This window comes from Globicephala melas, chromosome 2 (genome assembly GCF_963455315.2).
Source record: "Globicephala melas chromosome 2, mGloMel1.2, whole genome shotgun sequence".
Classification (NCBI taxonomy): Eukaryota; Metazoa; Chordata; class Mammalia; order Artiodactyla; family Delphinidae; genus Globicephala; species Globicephala melas.
In genome coordinates, this window is record NC_083315.2 from 8,489,404 (window position 1) to 8,515,532 (window position 26,129).

Here is a 26,129-nt window from a genome sequence, read left to right on the forward strand (position 1 = left end):
CAACCACTTGTAGAGGATGCGCTCACATGACAGTGTATGCCGGACACGTGAACTAACTCACGTGATTGGACACGAAAACGCACGTTCTCATCTGGGAAAGTTCGACACTTGAAGGTTCATACGTAGGGCACTCACTGAGAATCAATTAACAAGCATTGCTTACGCGGCCCTGCCAAGTAGGGCCGGCTGGGAGGAAGATTTCTTCATCACTCACTGCTGAGCCCTGGGCACCTGGCAAGCCTGGGCCTACAGGTACCCTGTGGCATAGTCTGCTCTTCTGACGTGCAAGGATAAACCAGCAGGTTATAAGTGGTATTTTAGAGAAACAGCCAATCCCCAAATACTTGAATTGTAAAACGGCAGAGAAATTCTGGACTTGACACATCTTCTAAGGATCTTTCCCTCCCCTGGTTTATAGTGTTTCCCTCTGACCCACCAGCTCCCAGGGTCTCTGGTACCAGCTTCTCTCCCTGTCCCCTGTCCCCTCTGGCTGCATGTACTCCCCGTGGAGAAATGCCTTGTACAGATCCTGAAGCCCTTGCCAGGTGCTTACTGTCTTCCTCTTTAACTAGACTGTGAACCCTCTGCTAACGTGAATGCTGACCCGCATCCCTCTCTATTTCCCCCTGTACTTTGCAGACAGCCCTGCACAAATTCGGTACCCAAGAAGTGTGTGAAGTTGTGTTGGTTGATTTATCTTCATTTCATGTTGGACAATTTACCCTAGACCTCTTGACATTTTTCAATCCTAACAGTTGCATAAAGGGATAATTTTATCCTTTCCTTTTCTGCTGAATTTGTACATATATAGCCTTTAGTTTCTAGCTCCTCCTGAAAGATTAAAAACCTCTCTGCACCACACGTTTTCTCAACTCTTCAGACTTGTTTTAATTATGGCTGACACCAGAAATGGGCTTGGAGAAAATAAACTTGCATCTCTTTGTCTGGAAATGATTTATAAGAGGTTTGTATTATGACTTCAACACACAGCTTAATTATATTTGTGCCCTTAGAAATATCTTTATGCTGTTTTACTTAAATTATTTTCATAAGAGAAGACCATGATCTTTATGGGACAGATGCAGAAATTATAAGTCAGAGCTAAAGGAATGGAAATGAGTGCTGTGTGTGTGTGCGTGTGCGTGTGTGATTTTTTTTTTCTTGTTTCCTTCCTCCCTACCCTACCTTCACCACAAAAACGCCAGAAATCAGTGGTTCTCAATGGGATGGGAATGAGGGTAGTGATATGTCAAAGTCACCTGGAGAGATTCTTCCTTGGGTTTAGGGCTCACCCAGGATAAGCTCACGGCTACATCCTTAATCACATCTGTGTGGACAAAAAAATGTCACCTTCCATATCAGGAAACAAAGGATGTTGTGGCCATCCTCCAGCAGTCACTGCAGCCGCCCCAGACTGTGTGCCCTGAGGGGACTCAGGGTGGAGAAAACACGGGATACCAGCCCTAGATAGTTAGGGTGCACATCAGAGGAATGATTTCAAGGAGCCCAGACTCTTGCATCTTCCCATACAAAAGAAAAGTGCTAAATTCATTAACTTGGGCCAGCTCGTTTTTCTGTAACTAATGGTAGTCTTTTGACGTTCCAACTACCTGGGTTTGGTTTTGGTTTGGTTTTGGTTTTCTTTTGGCAAAAACTTCTCTATATCCTGGCCCCTCCTCCTTTACAGTCGCTCAGACCTCTCTGAGAGGCTCTCTCTCTCCTGGGCTTATGGCCAGCAAGTCCGCCGAATAAAACATAATTCTCCTATGTATTTTCGTTTCAGTCGACATCTGCAAAGACCCTTTTTCCAAACAAGGTCACAATGACCCTTTCCAGGGGTTAGGACATGGACAGATCTTCTGGAGGGGCCTCCGCTGTGAGGGAAGGTCAGAAATTCTGTTCTGAGATGTCTGTTCGAAACTCTAGTGACGACGTGAAGTAGGCAGTTGGATACACAGGGTTTGGAATTTATTGGAGAGTCCAGGCCAGAGATATAAATTTAGGGATCACCAGTTTACAGAAGGAACTTAACATCATGAGGCCGGAGATTACCGAGGGAACTAGAGTTTATAGAAGACAGATGTCAAAGTGTTAAGCAACCATTGACCGAAACCACCCGCCTGGGCCAGGCACGATGATAACCGCTGGCCTGAGCTGTCTCACATCACGAGGTCCCGATAAAGAACATGGTGCTGCCGCTGAAAACTAACCGGGAGAATTCGGAAGGGGCCACAAGGAGGGAGGAGACCCCAGCCCATAGTATGTCTTGTAAAACTAACCCAGAAGCATTCGGGAGGGGCCACAAGGAGGGAGGAGGCCCCAGCCCATAGTATGTCTTGTAAAACTAACCCAGAAGCATTCGAGAGGCGCCACAAGGAGGGAGGAGGCCCCAGCCCATAGTATGTCTTGTAAAACTAACCCAGAAGCATTCGGGAGGGGCCACAAGGAGGGAGGAGGCCCCAGCCCATAGTATGTCTTGTAAAACTAACCCAGAAGCATTCGGGAGGGGAAAAAGGAGGAGGGGGGAGACAATATGTCCCGCTAACCTCCCACAAACCCTCGCGCTAGAATCTTGGCTAAGAGCTGCGCAAGCCACCAGAAGGGCCCTGAGGCAGACGACGGGTTAAGCAAGATGATTGGCCAGAGACAACTGGGAAACTAACCCCATCACCATAAAATCCGAGACTGCGAGCCACGTGGCAGAGCAGTGCTCCTGGGTTCCCTCACCCTCCTGCTCTCCGCCCGGGCGCCCCTTCCCAGCAAGGTCTCTTGCTTTGTCAGCACGTGTGTCTCCTCGGGCAGTTCATTTCCGAGTGTTAGACAAAAGCCCACTCTCGGGCCCTGGAAGGGGTCCCCCTTCCTGCAACAAAAGGACTGAATGGGGAGCCCAGGGAATGAGGAAGAACCAGCAGAGGAGGCTGAGAAAGAGCAGGAAGTGGCCCCTTCAGTGTTTCACTGGGTCCGAAGCTGCTCAGGCGTCCGGTAAGTTTCGAAAGGAGAATTGACCATTGGATGCTCAACGAGCTCGCGATTACTGGTGAACCTGACAAGAGCAGTGTCAGTGAAATGATGAGGCTGAAAGATTGACTGGCTTCCAAAGAAAATGAGATGAGAAAAATTGAAGACAGTGAATTTATACAATTTTCTCAAGCTTTGCTGCAAAAAGATAGAGAAGTGTGAGTGACAGCTGGAAGGAGAGGTGAGGCCAACGGGAGCTTTTATAAAATAGGGGGGAAAAGAGGATGTTGTATGCTGATGGGGGAAGGACCCAACAAGATGGAGAAGGAGAGGAGGAGAAACATCAAGACAAGGGATGCACAAGGGGAGGGCTGGCTTTTGCTGGGAGCACTGAACGGTCCTTCAACAGCAGAGCTGCAGGTAGATGGCAAGTGTGCTGGCTTCTGGTGTGTTTTTTTTTTGGCTTGCGGATTCCCCGACCAGGGATTGAACCCCGGCCGCAGCAGTGAAAGGCCGGAATCCTAGGCCACCAGGGAACTCCTTAAGTGCACTTTAAAGCTCACTTACTCAGCCCTAAAAAAGAACTAAATAATGCCATTTGCAGCAGCACGGATGGAGAATTAGAGATCATCATACTAAGGGAAGTAAGACAGAGAAAGACAAATATCATATGATATCACTCACATGGGGAATCTAATTTTAAAAAATGATACAAATGAACTTATTTTCAAAACAGAAACAGACTTACAGATATCGAAAACAAGCTTCTGGTTACCAAGGGGGAGGGATAAATCAGGAACTTGGGATTAACATATATACACTACTGTATATAAGATAGATAACCAACAAGGGCCTACTGTATAGCACAAGGAACTCTACTCATTATTCTGTGATAACCTATATGAGAAAAGAATCTGAAAAAGAATGAATATATGTATATATATAACTGAATCACTTTGTTGTACACCTGAAACTAACATAACATTGCAAATCAACTATACTCCAATAAAATAAAATAAAAAAAAACAACTCGCTACCAAATAACGTGGCCTATAGTCATATCTGTTTTTCTCAAAAGGAAATGGCATTTTTCAATCTGGAATTGATTACATTTTCTCATTCATATAATGAAATTTTCTTAGTGTGCACAACACTTGGACAATTTAATCCAAGGTTTTCCTAGGTCCTAATTTTTTTTTTATAAATTTATTCATTTTATTTATTTATTTTTGGCTGTGTTGGGTCTTTGTTGCTGTGCGCAGGCTTTCTCTAGTTGTGGCGAGTGGGGGCTGCTCTCCCTTGCGTGGGCTTCTCATTGCCGTGGCTTTTCTTGTTGCGGAGCACGGGCTCTAGGCGTGCAGCCTTCAGTAGTTGTGGCACACGGGCTTAGTTGCTCCGCAGCATGTGCAATCTTCCTAGGCCAGGACTCGAACCCGTGTCCCCTGCATTGGCAGGCGGATTCTTAACCACTGCGCCACCAGGGAATTCCCCTAATTTCTCTTAGCTGCTCAAATATATGGCTATTATCTAAAAAATCATTTCCTTAAACATCTTACACATTGGGAAAAACTATTCCTTAGATGATTTTGAAAACTGTTATGTTTCAACATTTGTCTTCAAGATTACTTTCAATATTTGGGTAAACCAAGTACATTGCTTGAAGGGGGGAAAATAAATATTTTATTTAATAAGAAATGAATAAATATCAAACGCTGAAGAAGAAATCGTCACTCCTGTGATAATGTTCACATTCCATTAATGTTTTGTTTCAATGGTTGTAAACTGTTTTTATTTTAATAACACAATTACTAAAGATGCTTACGTACGGAATTTCCAAATGATCCAAATTACCTTTTTTTTTTTTTTTTTTTTCCGGCCTTGCTGCACAGCTTGTGGGATCTCAGTTCCCCGACCAGGGACTGAATGTGGGCCACGACAGAGAAAGCACGGAGTCCTAACCACTAGATCACCAGGGAACCCCCCAAATTGCTATTTTTAAAAACTAGTAACGTTAAAGATAAAACAAAGCAAAACAAGAAACTAGTAACATTTGCCTCTTTACCTAAAGGACAATTTATGGTTTTAATTCCCAATGGAATCTTAGATGGAAAATTTAAACCCAGCACTGCCTCTAATTTTAAAAAGGCAGATAACAACTGGAAGTACTCTGGGATTTCCTCATCCCTTCTAACAGTCATAAACTTACACACAACCATTGTGTAAATGGCTGGTGGTAGAGAGGGCAGGGATTTTCACACACTTGTAAAATGAGGATATTTTAGGGTAACATTAAAAATACAGGTGTAGATAACTTCATTTCATTCCGATTTCTCATTGGTCAGGAAAGCCAAGGCTTCTCTCAAGTCCTGTAAGGATAAATGTCTTAATCTTTAAATAATTCGGGCAGAAGATCTAAATAGACACTTCCCCAAAGAAGACATACAGATGGCCAACATGCACATGAAAAGATGCTCGTCATCACTAATTATGAGAGAAATGCAAATCAAAACTACAATCACCTCACACCACTCAGAACAGCCATCGTCAAAAAGTCTACAAATAATAAATGCTGGAGAGGGTGTGGAGAAAAGGGAACCCTCCTGCACTGTTGGTGGGAATGTAAATTGGTGCAGCCTCTATGGAAAACAGTATGGAGGTTCCTTAACAAACTAAAAATAGAGTTGCCATATGACCCAGCAATCCCACTCCTGGGCATATATCCGGAGGAAACCATAATTCGAAAAGATACTTGTACCCCAATGTTCATAGCAGCACTATTTACAATAGCCAAGACATGAAAGCAACCTAAATGTCCATCAACAGATAAATGGATAAAGAAGCTGTGGTATATATATACAATGGACTATTACTCAGCCATAAAAAAGAAGGAAATAATGCCATTTGCAGCAACATGGATGGACCCAGAGATTATCATACTAAATCAGACGGAGAAAAACAAATATATGATATCACATGTGGAATCTAAAATATGATACAAATGAACTTATCTACAAAACAGAAAGAGTCACAGACACAGAAAACAACCTTATGGTTGCTAAAGGGGGAGAGGGGATAAATTATGAGTATGGGATTAACAGACAGACACTACTATATTTAAAATAGACAACAAGGACCTACTGTATAGCAGAAGGAACTATACTCAAAATCTTGTAATAACTTATAATGGAAAAGAATCTGAAAAAGACTATATATACATATATATGCATGTATAACTGAATCACTTTGCTGCACACCTGAAACTAACACAATATTGTAAATCAACTACAGTTCAATTAAAAAAAAAAATTCAGGTAGAGGTAGACTGAATTGACATATTTACTTTTTTTGCCTCCTCCCAGCAGTCTCCACTTTTCACCACGCGAGGGCAGTAAGGAGATACCTATTTGACCATTCCCGTTCCGTCGGGGTTTTTCTCAGAAAGTTTCAGAAAGATGCAGATTTTCTTTCGTGTACCTATCAAAGGCCAGATACTTCGTTTCAAACTATGATAAACACAAGTATATCTCCTGGAAACCCTTAAAGATCCAGTCGACAAGTTCAGGGTCAGGTTCCAGCCACGGGATGAGAAGTTTGAGGGGAATGAGGTTAAGAGCTAATAAGGGAAGGCCCAGGGCCCTCCTGTTAAGTAAAAGAATCTGGGAGTGTGGGTAAGGAGGAATCATGGAAAGAGAATAAAGAATCCAGAGGTGGAAGCCCAAAGACAGTCCTTTCTCCTTTCTGCCTTGGAGAAAACAGGCAGCAGCTTACAGTAATTCTGAGTCCTACTTCTCTCCTTGACTATGGCAGTTTCACCACATTGTATCAAGGCATCATCAAGAAATCAAAACATGTTTACGAGGTGAGACGTTCTGAAAGTAACTCTTTAAGATAAAGAAACAATTTAAAAATGAGAGGAAAAAACCCCAAGGACATTCTTAACCAGCCATCTGTAGATACTAGATGGAAAAGAGATCTTATGGAAAGAATTTCTAGCTCTTACAGCCACTATGGAAAACACTATAAAGGTACCTCAAAAAAATTAAAAATAGAACTACCATATGATCGGGCAACCCCAGTTCTAGGTATTTATCCGAATGAACTGAAATCAGGATCTCAAAGAGATACATACACCCCCATGTTCACTGCAGCATTATTACAATAGCCAAGATAATGGAAACAACCTAAGTGTCCATCAATGGATGAATGGGTAAAGATAACGCGGTATATACATACAGTGGAACGTTATTCAGCCTTAATAAAGAAGAAAATCCTGCCATTTGTGACAACATGGATAAACCTTGAGAGCATAATGCTAAGTGAAATAAGCTAATCACAGAAGGACAAATACTACATGATACTACTATGTAGAATCTAAAGGAGTCAACCTCAAAAAAAAAAAAGTCAACCTCATAGAAGCACAGAGGAGAATGATGGTTACCAGGGCATATGGGAGGAAGACATGGAGAGGTGGGTACAAAGTTTCAGTTATGCAAGAGAAAACAGTTCTGGAGATCTGCAATACAGCATAGTGCCTGTAGCTAAAAATGCTTCATCCTATACTTAACATTTGCTAGAAGTGTAGATCTTGTGTTGTGCTCTTACCACACATACACACACACGCACACGCACACACACACACACACACACAAATGAGATAAACAGTGTGGGAGGAAACTGAGAGGCGATGGATGTTTATGTCCTTGATGGTGGTGATGGTTTCACACACTCATCCCCAAACTCATCCCATTGGGGGGAAAAAAAAATTCTGGTTCTTTACTAAATTTAAAATTAGGGAATTCCCTGGCAGTCCAGTGGTTAGGACCCACCGCGCTTCCATTGCAGGGGGCAGGGGTTCCATCCCCGGTCGGGGAATTAATATCCCACATGCTGCGTGGCCCGCCAAAAAAATAAAAATAAAAAATGTTATACTAGACAGTGGTTTAGACATTTCATAGAATCATTTATTACACTTTTTTAAAATGACCAAACTGTTTCTAGTATTTCGGACTGGATTCCCACTAAATTAAAGGTCTCTTTTGGAAAGCACATGTTGCTTCTAGGGCTGAACATTTGAATTTTTATTCCTTCAGCAGTTTAGTGGAAGGATCAGTCATACAGCATAAAATAAGTGGAAACTATGCCATTAAGCATGTTATGTTCTGGCTGGATTTCCTCCTGGTTGATCTTACCCTAGTGACCGAGCCCTTGGGGACTAGCTTCCTGCTCTGTGCGACAAAGATGACCTCTGCGATCCGCTAGAAGCAAGGTGCGCAGGCAGCGACCCCACGCTGTGGTCGCCATGTGAAGCTGCGCGTAGCGCCCTAAGCCGCTCCCCGGAGGCGGCGCTTCCCCGAGCCCCGCGGCCCGGGTTGAGCTGCTTCCGTGCCAAGCCCCGCCCGCCGCGCGGAGGCGGGGTCGCCCGCGGAGTTAAGTGCGGCCCAGGCCGGGCCACCGGCTGTCCCCCCGCCCGATGCCATGGACGAGGATCGCGCCTCCGCCCGCCTGCGCGTCTTGCTGCGACACCTCGGCGGCCGCTCGGCGGGGGCCGTCGTATCCTTTGGGTGCGGGGGTCTCGAGCTGGAAGGGTGGTGGCTATCAGGGCGCATCACACAGCCGCCGCGCCGGCTCTTCCTTGCTCCGCGCCGCCTGTCCCCGTGAATGGTCACGTCTCTTCCGGGCCCTGGGGGCGAGGATAGGTGCGACCCCAGGAGCCGGTGGTCCCCAATGCCCCAGAGGGGACCGGCCCGCCCGGTAGGCCCGGGACTGCTGGCCCCAGCGACTGGAGTGGCGTCGCTGCAGCCGTCCGGGCCCTCAGGGCTTCTGTTCCCCGGCTTTGGGGGCGGGGGGGCGGGGGGGAAGTCGTTACCGAGCGGGCCTGCTCTCTGCTACCTTGTCGCTTTCTGCACTTGGCCGCGCCTGATGGCCGCGGCTGCCCAGAGACCGAGACCGTAAACAGGGGCGCAGAGCTACCTGGAGGAGCCGCGGAGCCCTCTCAGGGCGGAGCAGCTCTTGCTTCTCCAGGGGAGCCCCGTGGAGCTAACACTGTCTCCTGGAGAAGGGCTGGGTGCCCTGTGTCCCCTCCTGGTCAGGCCTTGAGAAGTTAATCCCCGAGAGCATGTATGCGCTACGGGCGTTGGATCCAGAGAGATGTCACTGTGAAATAGAAGTCAAGTAGCTTTATAGAATTGTTTTTGCCTGCTCAGTTTAAGTGTTCTCGTTCAGCGCGAACCTTTGGAAGCTCCGCAGAAAACTGGGCCTGGGATTTTTTTCCCTTGTGGCCTGTTCTGCTATATTTAGGATCCTGAAATCTTTCCTAAAACGATCTTACTGGCTGTTTCTTTTACTTTCACTATTGCTCTCTCTGCTGAATTCCAAGCCTTGATGAATCGGAACCGTTGTAAATTTAAAATTTCATCCACAAACTGATGAAGGGAACCCAGGTGACTCTGTAATCTCATTTTACAGTTGAGAAAACAGTCGAGGCTAGGGGAGATGAAAACTCCTGACCAAGGTCATTTAAGGGAAGCAGTGGTTGTCAAAGTGCAGTCCCCGGACCAGCAGTATCAGCGTCACCTGGGCAATTGTTAAAAACGCAGATACTCAGGCTCATCTCAGACCTGTGGTATCAAAATACCTGGGCATGGGGCCCAGCGATCTGTTTGCACTTGTTTCTGATACATTTTATTTTATTTACTATTATTTTTTTTGCGGTATGCGGGCCTCTCACTGCCGTGGCCTCTCCCGTTGCGGAGCACAGGCTCTGGACGCGCAGGCTCAGCGGCCGTGGCTCACGGGCCCAGCCGCTCCGCGGCATGTGGGATCTTCCCGGACCGGGGCACGAACCCGTATCCCGTAGCGTTGGCAGGCAGACTCTCAACCACTGCGCCACCAGGGAAGCCCCTCCTTGACGTTTTCTTTTTGGCCTCACCGCGTGGTTTGTGGGATCTTAGTTCCCCGACCAGTAATTGAACCTGGGCCCTCCGCTGTTGGACCTCCAGGGAATTCCCATCTCCTTGACTATTATATTGTCCCCAGTTATATAAAGACATCATTCAAAAAGGATAACATGTTTAAGAGAAGTGACATTCTGAAAGTAACTCTTTAAGCTAAAGAAACAATGAAAAAAATGAGAAGAAAAAAACCAAGATGCTAAGTCAGTCATCTGTGATTACTGGATAGAAAACAAAAAGGAATTTCTAGTTCTGTAAGATATTTAAAATGATACTCTGCTACGTGGATCATATTTTTCTTGGAGTCACTGTTTATTTTATAGACTTTTTTTTTTCTTTTGAGACACCATAGGTAATTCAGAGGCCTGTGAAAGGCTGTATTGCTGCAAATCTTAAATCTAAGGCAACTAGTGTTTCTTTTTTTTTTTTTTTTTTTGGCTGTGCTGTGCAGCATGCGGGATCTTAGTTCCCAACCAGGGATCGAATCTGTGCCCTCTGCATTGGGAGCATGGAGTCTTGACCACTGGACCTCCAGGGAAGTCCCTCCTTCGTCAAATTTTAATTGGGCTATTTATCTTTTTATTATTGAGTTGTAATAGTTCTTTATTATATTCTAGATACACGTCCCCTATCAGATATATGATTGCAAACATTTTTTCCTGTTCTTTGGGCTGTCTTTTTTTTTAACATCTTTACTGGAGTATAATTGTTCTACAGTGGTGTGTTAGTGTCTGCTGTATAACGAAGTGAATCAGCTATACATATACATATATCCCCATTTCTCCTCCCTGTCGTGTCTCCCTCCCACCCTCCCTATCCCAGCCCTCTAGGTGGTCACAAAGCACTGAGCTGATCTCCCTGCACTATGCGGCTGCTTCCCACTAGCTATTTTACATTTGGTAGTGTATATATGTCCATGCTACTCTCTCACTTTATCCCAGCTTACACTTGCCCCTACCCGTGTCCTCAGGTCCATTCTCTACATCTGCATCTTTATTCCTGTCCTGCCCCTAGGTTCATCAGAACCATTTTCTTTTTTAGATTCCATATATATGTGTTAGCATATGATATCTGTTTATCTCTCTCTGACTTACTTCACTCTGTATGACAGACTCTAGGGCCATCCACCTCACTACAAATAACTCAGTTTTGTTTCTTTTATAATTTATTTATTTTGGGCTGCTTTGGGTCTTCGTTGCTGTGCGTGGTCTTTCTCTAGCTGCGGCGAGCGGGGTCTACTCTTTCATTATGGTGCGCAGGCTTCTCAAGGCAGTGGCTTATCTTGTTGCGGAGCATGGGCTCTAGACACACGGGCTTCAGTAGTTGTGGCACGGGGGCTCAGTAGTTGTGGCTCGTGGGCCCTAGAGCGCAGGCTCAGTAGTTGTGGCGCACGGGCTTAGTTGCTCCGCGGCATGCGGGATCTTCCCGGACCAGGGATCGAACCCATGTCCCCTGCATTGGCAGGTGGATTCTTAACCACTGCACCACCAGTGAAGTCCCAACAGCTCCTAGTCTTGAGCCAGGGTTGGCAAACATTTTCTATAAAGGTACACTTTTTTTTTCTAATGACCAGCCAATATTGCTAATATTTTGGACTAGACTCCTACTAAGTTAAGTTCCTCTTTTGAATAGCACAGGTTTCTCCTTATTTCTAGAATAGAGCCTTTCCATTTTTATTTGTTCAGTAGTTCGGTGGGAGAAATAGCCGGGGGAATGAAACGGATGGAAACTCTGAAAACCGTGTGGAAGCCTTGGCTCAGCTGTTTTCTGCTCGGTGACCTTGGACTAGTTACTGAGCTCTCCCAGCCTAGGGTTCCTTCTCTATGCAACAGGAATAGTAAAGCTCCTGGCTTGCAGCCACCTCCTCAGGCTATTGTGAAATGAAATGAGGTAAGCAGCAGCGCATCAGAGCTTACGTGTGTCATCAGTTTGCTTGGTGACTACTTAGAGCCCGTCTTCCCTTGTGAAAACCAATCCAGGGCAGACCGGTTCTAGAAAAGGTTGACACCTAAACTTTACTTCATTTGCCTTAATTCACATCCTAGATAGCGCACCACACTTCAGGGACTGTTTCTCCTGCCGGCTTCCATCCTCAACAATTCCAGTGAGTAGATCTAATTTTAATTTTTAACCATACAATGTATATAAAGGTTTTTTTTTTTTTCTAGTGGTAACTAGGATTTAAAATACATGTTGCCCGATAAGAATGCATTATACAAATCCTCCATTTCCAGGATTTGTTCTAACGATCATGGAAAATTTTGAAGACCCTGACTTTTTCTATATGTATTTTAAAATTCAGAAAGGGGGAAAAATGTGAGAAAGTGCATAATCTTATTTTGTAAAATTCAGGCATCGTATATCTCATTTAAATTAGCCTGTCGTTTGGTTAGTCTGATGTATTAGCTAGCATCTTTGGTTTGTCTTAAAATCACCTTTGAAGTGGAAAACATTGATCTCCGTGGAATATTCTCATAGGGTCACAGTTCCAAACCAGAGTAATGGACAGGGTGATCTGAGTTTGTGTGTGTGCGCTGTACACTTATTCAGATTTTTGTTACTTTGATTTCTTCTGTGAATGCACGAACTAGACAATTTAAAACATAAAATATATTAGTTTCCCATCTGAAAAACCATATTCATTACAGAATAAATTTTAAAATCAGAGAAATAGAAGGAATTAAAAAAACCTCATCCGTAATGCCATTACATAAAGGCAATCACTAGTAAAAATTTTTTTTGTACTTCCTTATAGTCTTTTTTTTAAAGAAGTCGTGCCTTGGTTTTACATCGTTGTCATATTTTAATTTAATAGGCATTGTCCATGCTATTATATGCTCTTTATTTTTAATGCTTGAGTCACGTCCCATTGAATGGATATAATATGATTAGTTAATTACTCCTCCATTTCTTGGTGACAGTAATTAATGCTTTGGATCTAAAGCTTTAACATTATTTTCAGACTATTTCTTTAAAGTCTTAGAAATAAAAATGCTTAGTGGAAGAGTACATACATTTCTCAGGTTCTTGATACATATTGTTAGGTTGTGATTTTTAAATTGGACTTACTTGAGATTTTTTTCTCCTTTAGGTATACTCGGGATAATAATATTCTAAGCCTAGAACAGAGAAAATTTTATGAAGAAAATGGATTTCTTGTCATTAAAAATTTGGTGTCTGATGCTGATATTCAATATTTTAGGTACAGTAACACTATTTGTTATATAACAGAAATATGTATTATATGTGTATAGTGGGAATATGAGTAAGATTAGCTTGTGTCTGTAGATATTTTTCAGGGATTGGGTTTGTTAGGAAGTGGTTTGTTAGAACCTGGGCTCGAGCCAGGGTGGCTGGCTTTAATCTTAGCCCCGTCGCTTAACATTGTGTGTATGAGCCAATTCCTTAACCTTTCCGTGCCTGTTTCCATATCTGCAAAACAGGGGAAATAACAGTACTTATGTCCTAGAGTTGTTTTTAGGACTAAATAGGTAAAATAGAGAGAGAATACTTTAAACAGGGCCTGGCTTATTGTAGTGCTAGGGAGGTGTTTGCTCTTTCATTCAGATGAAACCAACTCACAAATATTTCCCTACTGGTCTGCCAAGCTAAGGAATATTTGAACTCTGGGAGCAAGTTTCAGCCTCACAGTTAGGAGGCAGGCACTTCTGAGTTGGCCATTTTCTCCTTCCTCCCATCAGAACTATTCAACCTGGGGCTAGAGGCCAACCTGGGGCTAGAGGCCAACTTGGTGCAGAAAAAACACCCCCAAACCTTCGAGTCTTTCCACAGAACAAGGCCAGGGAGGTGCTTGGAGCCTGCGGTAATGACATCATTTACCAATTGAATTTTCTAGGGATGAGTTTGAAAGAATCTGCAGAATGGAGGTGAAACCACTGGGACTGATGGTGATGAGAGATGTGACCATTGCAAAATCAGAGTATGTGCCAAGTGACAAAGTGATCACCAAGGTCCAAGATTTCCAAGAAGATAAGGAACTCTTCAGATACTGCACCCTCCCTGAGGTTCAAGGCCTTCTTGTGTTCTCTTTCTCTTTAAGCTAATTGCCCATCTGCATGCCTGCCTCTGAAATATTATTATTATTTTTTACTTCATCTAGCCCTTTTCTACTGGGGTCCTAGAGTGGTGGTTCTCAATCAGAGATGGACATTTGGCAATGTCTGGAGACGTGTTTGCTTGTCAGGCAGGAGGAATGGTGTCCTGTTGGCTTCTAATGGGTGGAGGTCAGGGATGCTGCTACTTGGGCCCAGGGATGCTATCATGCACAGAAGAGCCCCTTCCCGCAAACAAAGAATTATCCAGCCCAAAATGTCAGTAGTGCCAAGACTGAGAAATCCTGCTTTTGCTAATTATTTCTGGTGAAGGAGGGCAGGAATTCTGTGGTAAGAGAGAGCAAGAGAGCCTTTCTCACACTTCATACAGGCACTTCCACAGGGGTGACAATGCTGAGGCTATTTACTGTAATATCCATTTATTTTTTCATTTTGTTTTATGATCTGGTCAGTAGAGGTGTGAGTTTGTTTTTAAATGTAAACTAGGGCCTCCCTGGTGGCGCAGTGGTTAAGAATCCACCTGCCAACGCAGGGGACATGGGTTTGAGCCCTGGTCCGGGAAGATCCCACATGCCGCAGAGCAACTAAGCCCGTGCGCCACAACTACTGAGCCTGAGAGCCACAACTGCTGAAGCCCGAGCCACGACTACTGAAGCCCACGCGCCTAGAGCCTGTGCTCTGCAACAAGAGAAGGCACCGCAATGAGAATCCCATGCATTGCAACTAAGAGTAGCCCCTGCTCACCGCAACTAGAGAAAGCCTGTGCCCAGCAACCAAGACCCAACGCAGCCAAAAACAAAGCAAACAAATAAATGTAAACTAGTTTTTTAAAAATTATTCTTTAAGAGTAGTTCATATTTATAAAAATATCCAAATAGTATGGAAGGACATGAAATGAAAAGTGAATTCTCCCACCCCCAGCACCACTCACTGTTCAGTTTTTTTATGTATTCATCTAGAATTATTTCAGGTATACTCAAGCATATCTGTATAACCCCACCTTTTGTGTGACAGGGAACGTACTGGTTGTCACTTTGTTCTTCCACTTGCAGTAGATCTGAGACATCTTTCCATATTAGTATCTCTGGATCTACGTTATACTTTGTAAACTATTGCATAGTATTCCATTGCATAAATGTACTACAGTTTATGACCATTTATTTAGAATGGTTTGAAAGGACACTTGGCACAAAGTACTCACTAGAAACTATAATCTCAAGTGCTGTTAAAAAAATCTGATTCGTGAAGAAAGACTGTACAGCTGAGCCACCTGGGATGTCGGGCCCCTTGGGTTGGGGGTGGGAGGAGAAGTGGCCCCTCTGAGCCATGCATGCTTCCCAACCTCAAGTCCTGTTATAGAAATGGAAGTTGTGTGGGTGGATCGAGGATAAAAAGCTGGAGATCACAGGCAACATGTAGTAGATGAAGCTCTATCGGGACTTTCAGATTTCCTACCTCTGCAACATGTGAACCACGTATCTGGTGGTTCATGCAATGATTTTAGGGAGGTAGGCATTCTTTTAATAGCTGGGTATTTATTTTAATATGTATTGGAAAAATGAACCAGCACCTCAAATCCATGATTTCAGGAATATTATTAATCAAGATAAAACTAAGTAAAAGAGGGACTTCCCTGGTGGCGCAGTGGTTAAGAACCCACCTGCCAATGCAGGGGACACGGGCTTGAGCCCTGGTCTGGGAAGATCCCATATGCCGCAGAGCAACTAAGCCCGTGTGCCACAACTACTGAGCCTGTGTGCCACAACTACTGAAGCCCGTGTGCCTAGAGCCCGTGCTCCGCAACAAGAGAAGTCCCCGCAATGGGAAGCCCGCTCACCGCAACAAAGAGTAGCCCTCGCTCGCCGCAACTAGAGAAAGCCTGCGCACAGCAACGAAGACCCAACGCAGCCAAAAAATAAATAAATAAATATTTTAAAAAAGAAAAAAAACTAAGTAAAAGAAGTGAGTTAATTTAATTGAGGGAGAATATTGGCTAAATATATTGGGAAATTCTGCAAAGCAGGACAGAAACGGCGAGGATGGCTCTTGAATGACGAAGGTTTAGAAAATCGCAGCCTAAGTGAATACCAGAAAAAAAAAAAAGACAAAAACAAACTTCTTATTAAAAAAACAAGCATGAGGCCTGACTCCTGAGATTTTTGTAACATTTCAAGTGTTTCATACTCAAACTGCCGATTTTCCTTATACACAAGAGATCAAATAGAGAGAAAGCCGTAGACTGTGCCTCGTTTTTTGGAGGCAGACAGAAAGGGAGTTTGAATACCATCTTCATTTAACTGGCTCTGCAAACTTAGGCATCTCATTCGTGTGGGGCATTCGTTTCAAAGTATTATTAATGAATGGGGGCATTAATTTTCAGGGACTATTGTGAGGCTTAACCGAGCTGATGTGTCAATATATAGAAAGCCCCTGGCAGGTAGGAGGCATGCAGTGTTGAGTCCTTTCTGCTTTTTACCCCTTTCTAGTGGGTCTGATGCAGGAGGTGGTCCTCCCTGTCACTTGCTTCCATTGCAGCTTATTCCTCGGAGCGTGGGTCTCAACCACATCGGCCCACGTCATTATGTGTTTAACACCTTTTTTCCCACCAGCATATAAACTCCTTTGGGGCAGGGACCCGCTTATCTTGTTCACTGTTGTGTCCCTATTTGCTGTCACTCTGCCTGGTTCAGAGACCTTAGGAGGGAGTTGTTGAATTAATGGCCATGCTGATTGTGAAGTGGTCTCCAGGCCCCTGTTCTCCTGCCCTCGGGGTTACTCATGACAGCGGCAAACCTGTCGGGGCCTTTCGTGGTCCCTTCTTACGAAGAGTCTCCGTGAAGGAAAAGGAAGCTGCCTTCTCACTGGGCAACTGCCAACAGCTTTGGTGGAAAGAAGGGCATTCCTGCCCTTTGCAGTTGGTGTCTCACAGAAACTCACGTCTCTCTTGTAGAAGAAGTACACGAGTTTCCAGCTGGCTCCAAAAAGCCTGTTTAGTTCAGAGTGTTGTAAATTTCCAATGATTTCCAGTTGCTGACTTTTCCATGGTTTGTTTGCAAGGTTGTGAAACATCAATTGATTGTTTTAAACAGTTGCCATCTGAGTTCTTGTATAGACAGATGTACTTTGTGCCACCTGCCTGTGTATCTGATTTCTCACGAACTTTCTTCCCCCTCTCCCTTAGATTCTGAAATATGTGGAGTGCTTCACCGGACCCAATATTATGGCCATGCATACGATGCTGATAAACAAACCTCCAGATTCTGGTAAAGAGCTCTTATTTGTAAAGTAGAAGCAACAACAACAACAAAAAAAGTGTTTAAGTACATAAGGTTGATGTCCTAACTAATAGCAATGTGTACAACTGCTAAACTTCGCATCAATGAATATATGTACTTTTATTTAAGTCTTAAGATAGCTTACATCATAAAAACATTGAAGTATAGGGTTATCGCTGGGTTTTTACACAACTGGCTTCTGAAAGATGCAGTTCAGTAAACACGACTGTCCCTACACCCCAGAGGCTGTTATTCAACGTCTCTCAGCCTTGTTAGCAGTCTCACCCATGCATGAGAGTGTGGACTTTGCCTTCCTGATCTAAAGCCATTACTATTACTACCAAAGTTAAAACTATTCTTATAAATCATATACCACAGTTATTCTTAAAATTTCCTGTGCTTGCTAAAATGTAGCTTCTAAGACCTCCCTCCTAGAGAGACTGATTCAGAAAACAGAACCCAGGAATCTGCATTTTTATTAACCATACCCAGAGATGCTAATGCAGATGGCTCTTGGCCACACTGAGAAATTCAGCTGTACCAGCGGTAGTAAATCGGCCACTAGAGATTCTGGATCCTTTTCTACTTTGTCTTCCTCCTGATGGCTGGGAGAGGTTTATGTGACAGGTCTGTAGTTTAACATCAAGTCTTTCCCTCCTTGGGTGTCTTGCCTGGAGAGATCCGGTGGCCTGGGGGAACCACGTTCAGAGGGCAAAACTAGGGAAAAATGTAAACATGGGCCTAGTATCTCTGATAATCCACATTGATTGTACACCAAATGCTTCTAGTTTGGTGGGGAAACCTCTGAGAGGCCTTTTATTTATTTAGTTAGTTAATTAACGATATATTTTTTTGTACCAGGCACTTTGAAGGCTATCAGAGGACCTCAGATTTGACCACTCTCTTTAATTAATCAGCCTTTTTTTGGGAATACTAAGCTCTGTGCCCAAACCAGAGTTAGGAAGGAATAAAGCACAACAGAGGTGATGACATACGTACAGCATGCTAGAAAATAGTGTAAAGTAGTCCTTGGCTACCAGAAGCCCAGAAAGAATGACAGGATCCAGAGTTACTGTGCTGATGGGAATTCTCTGGTGGTCCGGCACTTAGGATTCCATGCTTCCACTGCAAGGGGCATGGGTTCAATCCCTGGTTGGGGAACTAAGATCCCTCATGCTTCGCGTCATGGCCAAAAAAAAAAAAAGACAGTCACTGTGCTGATTCAGTGTTGCAATTTGGTGCTTATCTGTTGAGGCTGGTTTTCTTTAGCATTGTTTCATCTGTTTGCTTTTGCAGGGATAGGTCATTGTTCTGGTTTTTCAGGCAGAGGAGAAGAATTCTGAGACTTGAGTTTACTTATTTTAACAGCAGGTTTTGTTTTAGGCAAGAAGACATCCCGTCACCCCTTGCACCAGGATCTGCACTATTTCCCCTTCAGGCCCAGCAATAGCATCGTTTGTGCCTGGACAGCCATGGAGCACATCGACCGGGACAACGGCTGTCTGGTTGTGCTCCCAGGGACACACAGAGGCCCCTTGAAGACACACGATTATCCCCAGTGGGAGGTAAGTCTGCCTGGAGGCTGTCTTGATCAGAATCTTTTGTTGTTTCGATTTCACATCAGTATACATAAGGAGCTTTGCCAATAAGATGACATTTCCTTTCTTAGCAAAACATTGTTCTAGGATTTAGAATAAGAATCAGGGAAAATTCAAGGATGTCAGATAAAATGATTGTCTTTGTTCTTTCAACAAGTGCTTGAAAGCCAACCAAAGTGGGGAACTTTGGTGATGCTATAAAAGATCTGAGATTATGAAGCCTAAGTGCAGAGGTAAGACACAAAGCGGCAACACCAGATGTGTGTGCCAAGTGCCACATGAGTCTTACACCCTGATTGGTGGGTCTCGCAGTAAAGAAGTGGGATCATCTCCTTCCAGCTGAACAGACGGGCAGAGAGAGGCTCTGGGGAGGACTGAGTGGTATCCTGTTGCGAGGCTGTTCATGGTTTATCCATTCAGCTGATGATGCTGGAGGACTGTTTAATGCTTTGGGGTCCATGAATGATGAGGTCAGATTGGTTCTTCAAGGCGATAACCTTGTGGTCTGGCACAGAATGTACTGCAGGTATAAGAGTCCAGAGGCAGAGAAACCAGAGAGGAGACTCTTAGCATTTTAGGTATAAGGCAATGTCTCAAAAATCCCATAATGATGATCAAGGTGGGAAGAGCACCTGTTGTTAAGGCAGACAGAATGGACACGGTTCTGTGGGATGTAAAGAATATGGCTCTCAGGACTTCTGTGCCAACTAGTGAGAATTCTTCTTTTCTAAAAATATTAATTAATTTTATTTTTGGCTGCACTGGGTCTTTGTTGCTGCACACGGGCTTTCTCTAGTTGTGGCGAGTGGGAGCTACTCTTCGCTGCAGTGTGCAGGCTTCTCACTGCAGTGTCTTCTCTTGTTGCGGAGCGCGGGCTCTAGGTGCGTGGGCTTCAGTAGTTGTGGCACGCGGGCTCTAGAGCGTAGGCTCAGTAGTTGTGGTGCATGGGCTTAGTTGCTCCGCATGTGGGATCTTCCCGGACCAGGGATCGAACCTGTGTCCCCTGCATTGGCAGGCGGATTCCTAACCACTGAGCCACCAGGGAAGCCCCTAGTTAGAATTCTTGCACTGAGGATTAGTGCTAAGTGAAAATATTTGAGTCTAGATTCTGATAAAAAATCTGAAATTCGTCGATTAAGTTGAGGTTTAGGAAAGGTTGGTGCAAGCAACAGAAGTGGGTTTTCACTGACTTCAGCCGAAGGGAATGTTTTGGAGGGCTGCAGGGGCAGGCAGAATCGGTGGGAAAGCTGGCCAGCTCTGGGGGTTGGGGGATGGGGAAGGAAAGCGGAAGTCCTTGCTCGGCGGGAACAGTTGGGTGGGGTACCTGGCATGGGCAGTGGACCCTGACTACATCCGGTCTCTTCGATCCTCTGCTCAGATTCAAAGCGGCCTCGGTGGGAGGTCAGATTAGCTTATCTTGGTTACATATCAACCCTGTGCACGGAGAGAAGCTCACTGGGTCAAAGTCCCAATACAGTGCAGTACGAAAGTAGTCATTCCCCAAAAGGAATTTGTATTTGGGATAGTCTTAGGAAAGGAAATGGGATGCTACCCTCCAAAGACCCATAAAGGTTTGCAAACTTTGTCACTTCTCGTTTTAGCTTCTTCCATAAAGACATAACCATTACCTAATACAGTGACTAACTTTGAAAATAGTTATAAACAAACACAATGTTTTATTTATTTTATTATTTTTTTAAATTATTCTTTATTTTATTTATTTATTTTTGGCTGCATTGGGTCTTCGTTACTGCACGTGGGCTTTCTCTAGTTGCAGCGAGCGGGGCCTACTCTTCGTTGCGGTGCGCGGGCTTGTCATTGCAGTGGCTTTTCTTGTTGCGGAGCACGGGCTGTAGGCTCGCGGGCTTCAGGAGTTGTGGCGCACGGGCTCTAGAGCACAGGCTCAGCAGTTGTGGCGCACGGGCTTAGATGCTCTGTGGCGTGTGGGATCTTCTCGGACCAGGGATGGAACCTGCGTCCCCTGCATTGGCAGGCGGATTATTAACCACTGCGCCACCAGGGAAGTCCCCATAATGTTATAATTTACTATTCTTTCTTTACTCTGCACGTGACATGAGTGGTTTTTCAGCCCAGAAAAACTGAGTATTTTCTCTCCCCTAGTCTGGGAGAATAGTTAGCTTCTCAGAGATGCTCCTGAGTAACAGAAGAATGATTTATGCCAAGTTCCAGGTGGGAAAGAATGATTATGGGTTAACCTGGAAAGCTGGTCTCCTGCATTACCACAAAATGCAAAGCTGATCTAGATCTTCATTTATAATTCAGTAATGAAGGGTAGGTGGAAATTCCAAATTTTTCATCCGGTCTAAAAAGTCCAAAATTTTAGCATCAACATGTGGCTTTCTTAAAACCAGTCATCTGAGAAGCTTTGGTATATGTAAGGTTTTTTGGTTTTTTTAAATCTAATTTATTTATCTGTTTCTCTTGGAAGAACTTAGAGAAGCTTTGTTTTTTCCTGATGAGTCATTGATAGGGTCTTAATTAGTGGCTTCCTCACATCTGGACTTGGCTTCTCTCGTGTTTTAGGGAGGGGTTAACATCATGTTCCACGGGATCCAGGACTATGACAAAAATAATGACCGGGTGCACCTCCTGATGGAGAAAGGAGACACCGTTTTCTTTCATCCTTTGCTCATCCATGGATCTGGTCGGAACAAAAGTCAAGGATTCCGGAAGGTATGCATTCACATCACAGCTCTTTCTGAAGATGAACGGGTTAGGAACAAAAGTGCCATGATATATTCAAAGTTAAAGGATTTGTGACTTTTAACTAAACTGCCCTTTAGTCTGGTTTATTTAGCAGGAAATATATTTGCCTCCGTCACGCTTTCTTGCTCACAGCAGCAAGGAGCCAGGTGACCTCAGGATCCCAGCCTACTGAACATTCATGGAATTGCTTCAGAGTGAGAGTTTACTTAATTGGAAGCTGCTAGCGTATGGTTTCAGAGGCAAAAACAAAGGCAGACATACCAAATAAGAACATCTGGGATGTGTACAGCTCATATAAGAGGAACGTTTGTAATATTATTGCTACTGGGGAAAATATTATTGATCGCAAAGGAAGGTCTGAATTGGCCTCCCGGAAATCAGATATGGCCATGTTTTTCACCCCTTAGCCTCAGTGTTTTCAATTTCATGATTTCAGTGCTTACATTAAAAATTGACATAATTTCTCATAAATTCCCAGATTCCTTGCCTCTCTAAGATTCCGCAGATCTGACGATACTATGGGCTCCCATTTCCCTATGATGACATGGCTGTTTATACTAAATATTAGGGGCTTCTCTGGGGCCGAGGGAAGTTTTCCAGTCTGTCACAACAAGCCCTTGTGTCTCCCTGAGGCTGGGGGTTAGTTGTCAGATTTCATCTTCCATTCATTCAAATATCCAGCAGGCTCCATGAGCCTGGTGAGGGATGGGCATGAGGGAAGAAGGCACTCCCCTCAGGGGTACCCAAAACACTCCACAGTCCAGTTACATAATATTTTAATGTAGTAGTTTTAAAAATCAAAATTAATGCCAAAAAATCCATGGTGAGCACAACGCCAGAATTTTAAAGACGAGGTCAGACCCTCCACTACCGTGACCCTCAGAGCTGTGCAAAGGGGTACAGGCACTACACTGGAAATAATGTGTTTTAATATACCGACTTTATAATTTTTCAATATTTTTTAACTGCTTTAATGTTTGGGGAAGTATTAACCATTAAAAAATACATAAAAGGGTACAGGTAGGACTGTACAATTTTTCCCTGTTGCCTCAGGCTCCAGTATGGCTTGGTATGGCACTAGGGCTTCCATGGGAAATAAAGTTTGTGACTCAACTGCCTCGAAATTTGATATTTGGGGCAAAGTAGGAAGCTCTTCTGATGGGTGCAGTCACCCTAAGACAACTAACCTGTGACAAGGAAGGTGAGTTTTAACTACCGCCTTGCAAGTTAGATCTGTTTATAACTCCTTCAAGAATGGGGAGAACCAAGGAACTTCCATCCTACCTTCAAAAGGAAACGAGGTGGGTATTGTATGTGAATGCGATCAAACTTTAAACATCCTTCTGATTCAAGAGGGGTGTCTGCCTATTATTTCCTTTGCAAGGTCTTTTCAGTTTTTTCACCCCATCATCTGTGGCCATTGAAATACCAACTCATTACAAACTTAACTGAGTAACTTCTGTAACTGAGGTGATGAGAAACCCTGCAATACATTCCTCTGTAGGACTTGGCAGTATCCACTCATTAGAAAAATCAAATGCTAAAAAGTTAAAGACTTCTTACTTACTTAATTCTGTTCCCTGCCCCGTATATACCTTTGGAAAATAAATAACACAGCTAGTGAAAAACGTCATGTAAATTCTCAATTAGCCTTTAGCTGGGTGGAAAAAAAAGCAGCTGAGCCATCGAGAGACTGATTCAGGACACATGGGAACAGCGTTCAGTCTAGAAATCGAACGCTCAGTGACAGAACTGACTTTCTAAAAGAAGCCTCCTTGCTAGGTTGCTGGTGTTAACGGGGCGTTTTTTGTTTGTTCGTTCTTGTTTTTGTAACATGAATCGATTCACTTTGCACAGGCAATTTCCTGCCATTTTGCGGATGCCAACTGCCACTACATCGATGTGAAGGGTACCAGTCAAGAAAACATTGGAGAGGAAGTTTTAGAGATAGCCAGTAAAATCCATGGAGTGAAAGACGTCAGCCTGAAGGTATGTACGTTTGTATGAAATGACAAGGTAAAGATCTTGGTTTTTTCTTTTCTTCAGATGCTTAATAATCCTCATACCTGATTTAATTTGAAAGTATAAAATGCTTGGGTTTAGAGCTCGTTTCGGAAGCATTGCTGAGACCTGAGAATGGCAGTGGAGTTTGTTGGTACTGCTTGCTTCCCCAGCGTGGGAGACCTGAATTCTGTAAGTCTCTGGGCTGTCCTGTGGCACGCAGGCCGTCGTGTTGCAGAACGGACAGGTAGGAGAGGAAGTAGATAACAAATTCAGAGGAGAGCAAATGGAGGACAAGGCTACCTTCTGAACGCACACAGTTTAAAGGTTTGGGCTGTCAATCATAGGCCTCCTTTGTTTGTAAAGAGAGTATATATGCATTTGGAATTCCAGTAAGACTCCCAGAAAGCAATTCTCAAGCAAGTGTTTGTTTGGGTCAGTTTGCATCTGGAGTTTGACGAGAGCCTGCACGCAGCAGAGATGAGAGATCACTGATGCTTGTCATAGCGGGCGTAAGACGGTATTCCATATGCTTCCCTAATTAATACACCTCCTCTGCAGATTATTTGTTTTTAACTGGTGAACATTCCATGCTGCTGCTGATCGACAACAAGTTATCAGTCAAGGCAAATAAACTTATTTGCATCGTAGATTGTGTACATTTTAGCATCTGAACCAAGAACCTGACCCTACTTGTTAAATGTGCATTAGATAACTAAATGCATCTATTCTGGGGGCGACATGACCCCCAAATAGGCTGAGTGTAATGATAACTCAGGGCCTTCTAGTACTCTGAAGAGCCTTGCTCACCAAAGGCAGGGTACCACCTTCTGAAACAACTTCCCAGAGCACAAATCTTCCTCCACCCTTAACCCCTTTTCTCTTTGGAATCTCTGAATGTATCCCATATCTGAAAATGCTCTGGTCTCACACTTGCACATCCTGGAAGTCTTGTCCTTCTCCCTTTGTCCAGTACTTAAATGTCCTACAAAGGCAACATATTTTGCCAACTGGAGCTTCCATCCAACACCCTGAATTTCAAGGCAGGAAAAAAATGTATATACGTCTGAGGTCTGTCACAGTTGTACTAAATGAATCAGTTCCTGTATTTATTTTTCGTTACTCTCTCAGCTATAGTTCATTGGCTTTACTTAAAAGAACAATACTAACTTCTGCTATAGAGTTCTTTGCCAGGTACAAAAGCACGTTCATATCCCTTTTCTTCTCTTCTTCACCAAAACCCAGTGGCGCAGTCATTATAGCTCCAAGTTCTTAATGAGAAAATGAAGAGTTCAAGAGATTGCCCTCAATTACGTAAGTGACGGAGATTTCAGAGGCAGGTCCAGTTCCCAAATCGTTCTTCCCAGGATACCTTGCTGTTTGCTCAAAAATAAACAAGAAAGTCTGAGTTGTTTTATTAGGAACAAAGAAGAAAAAACCCAAACCAGTAGCCCAGGACATCATTTTCATGATAATGATCTAATCAGGGGTACATGGCTCAGAATGGGGCAGGCAAACATAACCAAGGAAAGCAGGAGCTTGGGTACTAAACTGTTTGTATTGTGACCAGACTTAACCGCCAGTTCCAACACCTGTAATCAGCACGAGCGCCAAGTAAAACAAGACTGACACGAGTGGGGACTCACTGTCTTGGCTACTAAACATGATTTTAGATGTTGGCAGGGACATTAACTGGACTCTCAGAATGTGCTTTATTTACTGTTATGACCATTGTGGATGGTTTTTTTTTCTTTTTTGTATTTAACCACTTGTAGATGCTAGTAATCTACTTTGCCTTATGGTGAATAGGTAAATCAAAGTGTCCCATAAAGTCACTGTGTTTGGTATTATTTCCAGGATGTTTGGAGATTTCGAGCACGCGTCGTGAAAGGAGAAAGAATCAACCTTTGAAATAGCCCTTCGCTCGAACTCTTTTCAAGAAAACCAGGATGGAACAAGGTCTCAGAGGAAAACCTTTTCTCAATGAGATGATGTAATCTTTTCTATCCACTTGTTAACAAAATCAAAGTGCACAGATCTGGTACTTAATTGCATACAGGTAATTCTGCAGCACGGTGGCGTGGCTTTAATGGACATAAAATCAGTAGAAGTGAAATATTACTGTTTTAAGGAAAACTTGGGGTTGCAACTAATAAAGGTGATGCATAATTGAAGTCTGTTCGATCAGTTTCTTTCATTCAATTAGCTCTTTACCCAAGCAGGGATTAATGTTCTGAAACGCAAAGCCCACCACCTCCCAATTTCGTGTTGTGAGAGATTTCTTTTCAAATCTGGAACAATGAATATTGGAGGCACAGTTAGTTGGAGGGCCAAAGAAGGGCATCAGGGAGTAAAAATGTGGGTGGAGACTCATGTTCTGACACGGGATTTCCTTCCATGGCCTCTCCAGCCCAACCAACCTCCTTAAAGACTGGATCTTTCCAAGCCTTTTTCTCTAAAGAGAGAAGACCAGGGTAACTTTCTCTACCAATTCATATTGGGCATTTACGAATGAAATCTAACCTCTTTCAAAGGTCTTGGAAAATG

At 43.7% G+C, this 26,129-nt stretch overlaps 1 protein-coding gene across 1 annotated transcript; it reads left to right on the plus strand.

Moving 5' to 3' along the window:
• Positions 1 to 8,345: 8,345 nt before the first annotated feature.
• PHYH (phytanoyl-CoA 2-hydroxylase) lies at positions 8,346 to 25,756 on the plus strand. Its single transcript, XM_030832467.3, has 9 exons — positions 8,346 to 8,508; positions 11,954 to 12,012; positions 13,000 to 13,110; positions 13,765 to 13,933; positions 17,163 to 17,244; positions 18,640 to 18,821; positions 21,399 to 21,548; positions 23,439 to 23,570; positions 25,440 to 25,756. The coding sequence occupies exons 1-9, from the start codon at positions 8,434 to 8,436 to the stop codon at positions 25,491 to 25,493; spliced, it is 1,014 nt and encodes a 337-aa protein (XP_030688327.1). The 5' UTR covers positions 8,346 to 8,433; the 3' UTR covers positions 25,494 to 25,756.
• The last annotated feature ends 373 nt before the right edge of the window (positions 25,757 to 26,129 follow it).